Source organism: Cricetulus griseus (genome assembly GCF_003668045.3).
Source record: "Cricetulus griseus strain 17A/GY chromosome 1 unlocalized genomic scaffold, alternate assembly CriGri-PICRH-1.0 chr1_1, whole genome shotgun sequence".
NCBI classification, from domain to species: domain Eukaryota; kingdom Metazoa; phylum Chordata; class Mammalia; order Rodentia; family Cricetidae; genus Cricetulus; species Cricetulus griseus.
The window spans coordinates 194103205-194112357 of NW_023276807.1; the positions used below are offsets into that span (position 1 = coordinate 194103205).

The 9153-nt window shown below is 51.1% G+C and overlaps 1 protein-coding gene across 2 annotated transcripts; it reads right to left on the reverse strand.

Annotated features, from left to right (window-relative positions):
• Positions 1 to 2213: 2213 nt before the first annotated feature.
• On the reverse strand, positions 2214 to 8435 carry Ppif (peptidylprolyl isomerase F). Of its 2 annotated transcripts, XM_027389084.2 has the most exons (6): positions 8155 to 8430; positions 6897 to 6927; positions 6312 to 6400; positions 4936 to 5032; positions 4241 to 4316; positions 2214 to 3122 (listed from the first exon to the last, which is right to left on the reverse strand). In XM_027389084.2, the coding sequence occupies exons 1-6, from the start codon at positions 8344 to 8346 to the stop codon at positions 2987 to 2989; spliced, it is 621 nt and encodes a 206-aa protein (XP_027244885.1). In that variant the 5' UTR covers positions 8347 to 8430; the 3' UTR covers positions 2214 to 2986. The 2 variants fall into 2 exon arrangements, with proteins under 2 accessions (XP_027244885.1, XP_035308700.1); XM_035452809.1 differs by lacking the exons at positions 2214 to 3122; positions 4241 to 4316; positions 4936 to 5032 and adding an exon at positions 5039 to 5327 and having other exon boundaries at positions 8155 to 8435.
• Positions 8436 to 9153: the final 718 nt, after the last annotated feature.

Genomic DNA, 9153 nt, shown 5'->3' on the forward strand with positions numbered 1-9153 from the left:
ATGCTTTGGGGTTTTGAATACATATGCTTCACATATGATGTCATCTGGAAAGCACATGCAGGCTCACCACTTATGTATGCATTAGGTACTGAGAGCTACTGATGCAGGCATTAGGTACTAACAAATACTGCCAGCAACAAGCTGGGGGTTTTGGTGTTACTTAAAATGGTGCTGCACAAAAACCCAAAACCTTGTTAGGCCTCTGTTAAGTGATCACTCAGCAGGCAATCGGGCAAGGTTTCTTTATTTGGATAAAGCCAAGCGCAGGCCAAAGCGAGGAGGAGGGAGCCAGCAGAAGGGCCAGAAGAGACGGTCCATGTGTCCACAGTGGTCCCTTAAGAAGCCTTCCTGACGTCACCTTAGACTTCCCCTCACCCCACCCTCACCCGGCACACCTGTTCGGGTTATCTGGGGGTGGCAGGTCTACCGTGTCTCCCTACAAGCCTCTGCAGTACCAAGAGAACTGCAGAGGATGACCTTGCCGTTGCCTTTGGGGAGTGGTTTCTAGAAAATTCATGCTTGCTATACCCCTAGATTCCGCTGGATGGAGACACAGTACACATCCTCAGTGAAAAGAAAACACAAGCCCTTCCATCTTCTAACTCTGAGACCCCCTCAGAAGTTGACAGTAGGCAGGTCACAGCTCAAGGAGGTTGGCTTTCCCTTCACCTTGCCACTGGTACTTGGGGCACCCCAGGACAGCAAGCAACTCCAGAGACAGCAACAGCAGCACGTTTTTGACCTGTGCTCTGGGAGACAGCTCAGTGATAGATCATCCACCTAGCACTGGCAAGGCCCAGACTTCACCCCGTAGCACCAGAAAAAATAAATACATAAATTGTAAAATGAGCAAATATATAGATTTACAAATAAATAGATGCTTTAAGAACACTTTATTTTTAAAGTAAATTGCTTAAAGGGGGTGGGGGCAGGGTACAGGCCTATAATCCCAGCTACTCAAGAGGCTGAGGCAGAAGAATCACAAATTCAAAGTTGACCCCAGGCTACAGAGCAACTTCAAGGCCATTGTGGAAAATAAAGAAAAAGGTGAGGTGAGGTATTGGGGGTCAGTGGTAAAGTGCCCGTGTGATCCTCTAAGAATCCCTTTGTGTGTATACTTTTTGTGCTACCAAGAACTCAGGCTTCTGCCCTCTGCCAGCTGTCTTGACAGCATTCTCTAGTCACAATCCAGCCTGTAGCCTTAGTTTACTCACCTGCAAGCTGTTGCTCTGCATGAGCAATGATCAGTTATTCAGCTGAGATCTGATTCTCAAGGGAAATCCCTTGGCAGCCCCACCGTAGAACTAGAAAGTGCCATGCAGACACAGGCCTCAGGGTCCACACCATCACACCTGGGTGTTCTGAGGATGCCTGATGCTCTCAGAACTGCTTTGAAACTATGCTAGTCCAATGAAGCTCCCAACCCATGGAGCTGACTGACTTCATGGAAACTCCATGACTTTGAAGGACTCAGCCTGGCTACTATGACCTCAGAGTGACCAGGCCCACCTCATACCACCTGACTCAGGAATTGCATACCAAATGAATGCATTACTCACCCCAGCCAGAGCCCAAGTCCCTTCTCTAGGAGCTACTGACTTGCTGTGTCCCTGCCCACCTGAGGAAACTTTTAGTCATCTGCTCACCCCAATCCTGCCCTCCCTGAGAATTCAGCAATATGAGGAATTCCAAATTTCAGTGGCCCAGCATGGGCAGGGAACCACACCCCTAACTTTCCATGACCTCAGCTCCTTGCTTAGCCAAGACCCCTTTCCTAAGGATCTGATACATGGGAAATGTCATCCTCTTGTCATTACCCAGAGCTTGCTATGATGACATCAGGCCTAAGGCCATGCACCTGACATGGACCACACCCAACTTGAGATCTAGGTGTCATGTATACAATTATGCAGCTGAGGGAAGCTGAAGCTTGGTCACTGATCAGAGCTGGGACTCTGATTAAAGGTAGCGCTCGTGGTGGGGGCTGTGGAGACTGGATGTTACACATGTAACTCAAAAGCTGGCTCCAGCTGGATACAAAGCTACATGCCTGTAACCCCAGCAGCTTCAGGAGGATCAAGAGAGTTTAAGGCAAGTCAAGGCTACACAGCAAGTTCTAGGCCAGTCCAGACCATATAGCAAGACCTTGTCTCAAAACAAGCAAGCCCCAAACACTTAAGTTTCAGACTGCTTTCTAAAGGCAGAGACAGCAGTTTTATAGAAAATAGGATTTATTATCACATTTGAAAACAGAGGACTGTTCCAGAAATCTTTTACATATATTATCATTGATAGATTGGATTCATTTAGCATACAGAAAAAGCAAAGCCGGCCAGGAAACATGTTCTCCTGAGGACAGTATGCACAAGGGCAGTTTTCAACACAGGAATTCACATTGAGCAGACAGCCCCAGGACACAGGTCTGCCCCCAGGTCCAGCTGCTTCTTTCCCACAGGCTCCCTTCAAAAGTCACAGCAGCCAACCAGCAGGATTCACAGTAACCGTGAGGAAAGGCATTGATATTGGAACGTTCACAAGAGCCCTGAGTTACGTTCAGAAACCAGGCTCAGGGGGTTGTGGCTTGTGCCAACTCAGGTCACAGAGTACAGTGCAGTTAGTGTCACAGTTTGCTTTCTATGAAATCATATTAAATTATGGCAACGAGGAAGACAATATTAAATAGCAACTGCTGCCCCCACTGGTCAAGGATGACAACTGGTCATCGATGCCAATGTCCAAGGCACACATGAATGGCAATTCTGGGGTCACTTGCTGAGAGGATGCATTGCCCAGTGGCCACACTGATGCCCAGAAACAGGATCTGAGGGAGGATGGAGAGTTGAGAGCAGCGTGGTCCTGTGAAGGACCATGTGCCTGAGTAACCTTCTTCATACTCAGTAAGGGACATAGGCACAAACAGTTCTTTGGGGCACCTGTGCTCAGAGCACTTGGGTGGCTGCTACTGTCCTAGCACCTTGGCGACGACTTAGCTCAACTGGCCACAGTCTGTGATGACAATCTTCTTAGATGTCTTCCCACTTTTTGAGCCGAAAGATTCTATTTTCTTCACAACATCCATGCCCTCTTTGACATGGCCGAACACAACATGCTTGCCATCCAGCCTGTGAGGAGGGTTGAGCCAAGTGAGAAAACACCCAGTAAAGAATTATTTGCCAAAGGTACTAATTCTCAAAGGAACACCCCACTCCACCCCACCCAAAGTTTAATGAAGCTTTGTGAGCTCCCCAGCTATGTTCTGGCAGATTCTGGGCTCCCAGGATATGTTCTGTCACTCTGGGCTTTGCCCTAGCAGCTTGATCTGAATCTTGGTGACCTTACCCACGAGAAGTGAGCTATTCTTATTCCTCCCAGGAAAATGATGGCACAGAGCTGCTCAAAAAAGCAAGACATCTGTGCAAACAAACTGGTTCAGCAGGCAAACCAAGGGCCAGGACAAGTGTGAGAAACCTGGAAGTTTTGAGTAGCTCTTGATTTGTGAGTTCCAAGAACAGAAAAAGGACTTAAGAGGCAGAATTGCAAGGCGCATTAAGGCTTCCACGGAAGGAGCAAAGATGGAGCCAGCAATAACCTGCCCGGCCCTGGCAGCCCTTCGTGGCTTGGAAGACAGAAGCTAGCAAATGCCATCCTATCACTTAGGTTTCCTTAATTAAAGTTGTGGAAACAGGCTTTCTGAAGTTCTCTGTCAGCTGCTGCCTCTCAAGTCCAGGAACTTGAAGTCTGGAACACTGAGGACTCCATGCATAGGAAGGTACTGTTTAGTGGAGGTTTTACCAGGGAAAAGGTACTCCTAGACAGCACGGGCTTATGGGAAAGGGGGCTGGAGGGGATGAGGGGCCATGTGAAGCCATGCTAATGGCATTTGAGGAAAACTTGCCTCATACCCAGGATTCCACAAGCACATTCTTAGTGGAGGCAAGCCAAGGAAGAAGCATCACGTTAAGCCAGGCAAAATGGCTTCTACTCAGACCACCACAAGGTCACTTACTGAAAGCATTTCCCCAAATGTGGGGTAGAGGAACCCTTTTGTGTGTGTGTGCAGGTACCACACAAATCAAATTCTAGCCAATGGCACCACTGGGAAGCATGGGTGTGACATAGTCACAGAACAACCCAAATTGTCCCTCAATTCTTTCTCTGTCTGTCAAGACAGATGTACAGTGAGAAGCAGGTTGCCGGCTCAGAGCAGATTCACAGAGGTCCTACAGCATGAACTACTCACCAGTCTGTCTTTATTGTGCAGATAAAGAACTGAGAGCCATTGGTGTTGGGGCCTGCGTTCGCCATGGACAAGACACCTGTAAGACAAGCAGAGGGGGTGTTAAGTCACCCAGGAGACCCCTCATCTGAGATGTTCCTTGGAAGAAGAGATGGCTCACATTCATCAAGGACATAAGAACCTGTAGATCCTGGAACCAGAAAGAACCAGTGCTAACATCTAGACCCTGGAGCTTGTGTGCCTTGACTGCCAGCTAGTTTTCTATGGGAGAGGCTGGGACAGAAGGACTTGAGGGATCTCAGGGGAGAGTTGGAACCCCAGATATGGCCTCTCAGCTTTCTCACATTCTGCCCTGGGCTCTGCTTAAAGACTCCTCGACCAAGTTCCCATAGGGAAGTTTTTGTCTGTTGAAACAAGTCTCACTATGTAGCCCAAGATGGCCTCAACCTTTGGGTTCTACTGTTTCAGCCTCCCAAGTGCTGAAATTACAGTAGAAAGCCTGGTTTTTACAGAATTAAAAACGAGAAAGCCCTCGGGAAACCCAACAAGCTAGAAATGCTGAACTGCTTGGATGCTAACAGAAGAAGCATGATGGGATGTCAGGCAACTGGGAACACAGCTTCCCCGGGCAGCCAGCTGTGGCAGTGTCCAGATGGAACTGCAGAGAGCACTAGAGAGAGGCTCACAGTCCCACATACCTGGTCCCACGTGCTTCAGTGTGAAGTTCTCATCAGGAAAGCGGCTTCCGTAGATGGACTTCCCTCCCGTGCCATTGTGGTTGGTGAAATCGCCAGCCTGCACACAGAATGACTTGTTACCACACAGCTGGCGGCATGTGCCCCCTAAATGGCAGCCCCAACAAACCCAAAGCCCACCCACAGGCAAAGGGGCCAGCAACCATCCAATGCCTGAGACAAAACGGCCAAAGCTTAAAACCAAGCCTCTCGGTCTGGAGCCATGCCACGCCAAGTCTGGTTTCTCGTCTGAGCTCATTTTTCAGTAATCCACATGTCTGAGGTGTTCTGATTTTCAAGCCACAATTCCTGAGAGTCACAAGCAGGTGACCAGGGGTGCTGGTTTCAGAGATGGGCTGGAGCAGGAGAACAGTTCCCTGGGCTGGGTTCCCTCCTTTGCCCCAGCATCACCCTCCCAAAGCTAAAGCCCAAAGGCTCTGTAGACACATGGCACATGGGGGCTGGGAACCTTCCTCAGAGAGCTGGCCCAAGGTTCAGGCAGCCTGGGAAGACCTGCATGGAGTACAGGAGCAGTTCTATGCCCAGTTGTTGGCTATGGCCACACTGTGGTTTCTCAGAGGTGCGAATTGCATACCAATAAGTACCTTGTCCCCAGTACTTTGCCTGTGCCTCCAGAGGCCACTATAAGAAGCCATAAAAAGCTCTCCCAATCAGCAAGCCCCTTCCTGACTCCAGCTACCCACCTTAGTGCCTACCTCATCCACCAACCCCAGGTGGAGCTGGGAGCCTCTGCAGCAGAAAGATCACAGGACTTGGCTGGGTTCAGCCATAGCCATGTCTGCCTTACCTTCACTTCACCACACCCAATGTGTAAGCAGGCACAGCCTCAAACTACTGCTACTTGGTTACAATGGAAAAAATAGGCAGAAAGGACTTTGGAGAGGCCCTGACATCTATGCCTACCTCTAGCTCTCCTGGCATCATTAACCCCTGACCTTGAGTCTGCCCAAGAAGTTTTCGTTGCTAACACATATCCCCAAACCTGACGCAGCAATACTTACAAGTTTGTAAAACAGGAAGAGCATGTACTAAAGAATGTGCTCACTTAACCGGAAAAAGGCCCTTCACCAGGAAGGCATCTCCAAGTCCAGGCGTGTATAATCCTGACTTAGCCATCTTTTCTCCTCCCATGCCCAATGCTCAAGGGCACACAGAATGCCAAGGTTAGAGACTGTTCAACTCTGGTGGAGACAGCCTCCTGCTGTGTCTCTTCCATACACTGGACCCCTTGCTTGCTTATCAGTGATCCTAGTCCCTCTCCCTGCCTCAGGCATCTCCACTGCCAGCTCCATTTACAGCAGAGGCTGTGTTACTGTTACCTGGCACATGAAGGATGGGATCACCCTATGGAAGGTGGAGCCTTTGTAGCCAAAGCCCTTCTCACCAGTGCACAGGGCTCTGAAGTTCTCTGAAGAAAGAGGGAGAGGTATGTTACAGGCAGGCCACCCACTCCCCACCAGTCCCCCAGGTGAGCTGTGTGTGGAGAGACCGTGCCCCTCCTCCTGAGTCCATTCCTGATCACGTACTTCCCTGCCTTGACCCATTGGCAAACACTGTGACTAGAATACAAGCTCTAAGCTGTGCCAGCCAGAATAACAGGGCAAGCAGTCCAAAGACTATGTATCTAACCCTGCCCCATGCCATCATGCAGACGTGGGTTGGAAGCTACCTCTAGTAGCTTACACAAACCTTCCCCCTGGTTCTGAGATGTCTAGCTGCTCTCAGTCTGCTTAGCAGACCTGACAGCAAGGTCCAAAGAGGGACAAAAGGCTGTCTCGGGGAACCCAGCAGCTGGCCTTAGGTCAAAACCCCCACATTGTCACAGTCTGAGTGCTAACTCCTCCCCCAAGCCCATCAGCCTTGCCTGGCTTACTTGCCTGGCTTACTTTCCACCTCAGCCTTACCTGCTGTCTTTGGCACAACATCTGCCTTTAGCTATAGGGAGGAAAAGGAACAAACAAGGATGGTTAGTCCAGCAGGTGCAGGAAAGAGCCCCCTCGACCACCACTCACACCCAGTGGCCAAGGCATCCTGAGAAAGAACCACAGGACCATTCCTTTCCTATGACCACCAACTCTATCATTTCTGGCAGCTGCTTCCAGAAGCCAAGGCTTGCTGGAAACAGCCTCAGTTTCTTGTCTATCAGAAGACACCAGTGTCATCCTGGCCCTCTTCCGGAGCAGAATTGGCAGCCCTAAGCATGAGTTCCTGGACCAAGAGTATCATAGAACCAGTTACCATTCCTCACTGCAGAGAGAAACTGAGGCTCATGGAAGGGAAGGAGGGGACAGTTAAAGAAAGACTGCAGCCCCATCTAAGCCTGCCTCTTGCCTCTCAGCTTCTCTTAAAAACCCTTTGGTGGTGGTCCATGCCTTTATTCCCAGCACTTGGGACTCAAAGGCAGGCTCTCTGTAAACCAAGGCCAACCTGTTTTACAGAGCAGTCAGGGCTACACAGAGAAACCCTGACTAGAAAAAATAAAACAATAACAACATAAGGGGAAACAGAGGAGTAACAACAAATATCAACCACCCCCACCTCTCAGCCCCCTCCCCCAATAAATCGACCAGTCAACACTAACTGGTCTCTTTGTTTAAAGTGGAACAGCCTGAAGGCAACTAGGGCCTCGCGATACCTTGGTGACTGTTTCCTACTTTTCAAAATTTTAAGGGTCGAACAGGAGCTAGAGCTGAATGTGAACCTCAGAGAGTGGAGAGGGTTGGCCTCCTAGTTGAACCATCTTCCCACTTGCATTCCCGGGATGCCTCCTCCTAAGTAGCCAGGCCCTGGGGGTGGATCCGGAGTGCGCTGGGCATTAAACTCAGGCCACTACGGGCAACACCTGGGCCTTCGACTAAAGTTCTAGGTCCAGCGTCGGACTCAGAGGGTCTCAGAAGCCCAAACTCTGCATTGGCCCGCCAGTGGGCTGTCACTCAGTGCGAAATGACCTTGACCTTTTCCTCCACACAAGCCCTCCCTCTCGCCTCCACACTCCTCAGGGTGTTGAAGCGCCCTGGAACAGACCAAACTTATGTCGCTTCTACTGAGGTCCAGGGTTTGGAAGTGAGAGGCCCAAGGTCACCCGGCGTGCCAGGAACAGAACGGGGCCCGAATAGGTTTGCCCTAAGCCCAAGCCGGGCCGGTCGGGTTCAGGGTCCTCACCTCCAGCACCACGCGGCCGAGTGGCTGCCCATCGGCGCCCACGTCCAAGTACACGAGCGGGTTCCGGGAGGAGGAGTTCGGGTCTCGTGCTCCGCTGTCGCTGCAGGCGCGAGTCGCGGAGAGGAGCAGCGGTGCGGAGCGCGGGCTAGAGAGCAGGCCCAGCAGGCGGGGGCCACAGCGCAGCGACAGCATCGTGGTCGCGTGACGGGCAAAGGCGCGCGAAGAAGTCACAGCAGCAACAAGGTCACACGACCCAGGAAGCGATAGCCTGGCCACTCGCCGCCGCCTTTATTGGTCGGCTGGCTTCGAGACCACGCCCCCTCCGCTCAAGCCTCCGCCACGCCCCCTCAGAGACTGTTTGCTAGCGGCCCCTGCTGGCTTCATGGGGGCAGCTCAATCAGTTTGTGTACCGTGCCCCACCCCCTATCTGCTCACACAGGGCGGGAAGTCCTTTGAAAGAGCCTCCAGACCAAGAGAGATGCTGACCCTGAGAATCAGAAAGACGAGGAGGGGCTCTAAGGTGGATTAGAAAGGGAAAGATAATAGAAAGAACAGATAAGCAGAGATACCCTTCCAAGACACCCACAGTGGACCTCAGGCCTCTGGATCCTGGGCTGAATCTGTTTCCATTTGCTTCTAGAGATCAGACCCTTCGCCAGCAAAACTGAAAATGCTGCGTGCTCAATGGTGCACCTGCCAGGCTTCAGTCCCAGGACGACTCTTCCTCCACAGCTCACACTGACAACCCTTGTCCCCACCGTCTCCAGCCAGGCTAGGGAGGTGCTGGATTAGGTCTATACCCACTAGTACTGGAATACACATCTTTGCCAGCTGTACTGCTCCTGCAGGTAACTTCTTAAGCAACCAGTCTTAAGGGATGCCAGAAAGTTGGCAGTGCATGATGCAAAGGGAAAGGAGCTGCAGGGGAGCCACAGCCAGGGATTCAAGCCCTTGTTAACTGTGCATAACACAGCCTGGGAAGCAAATGAATGCCAGCAA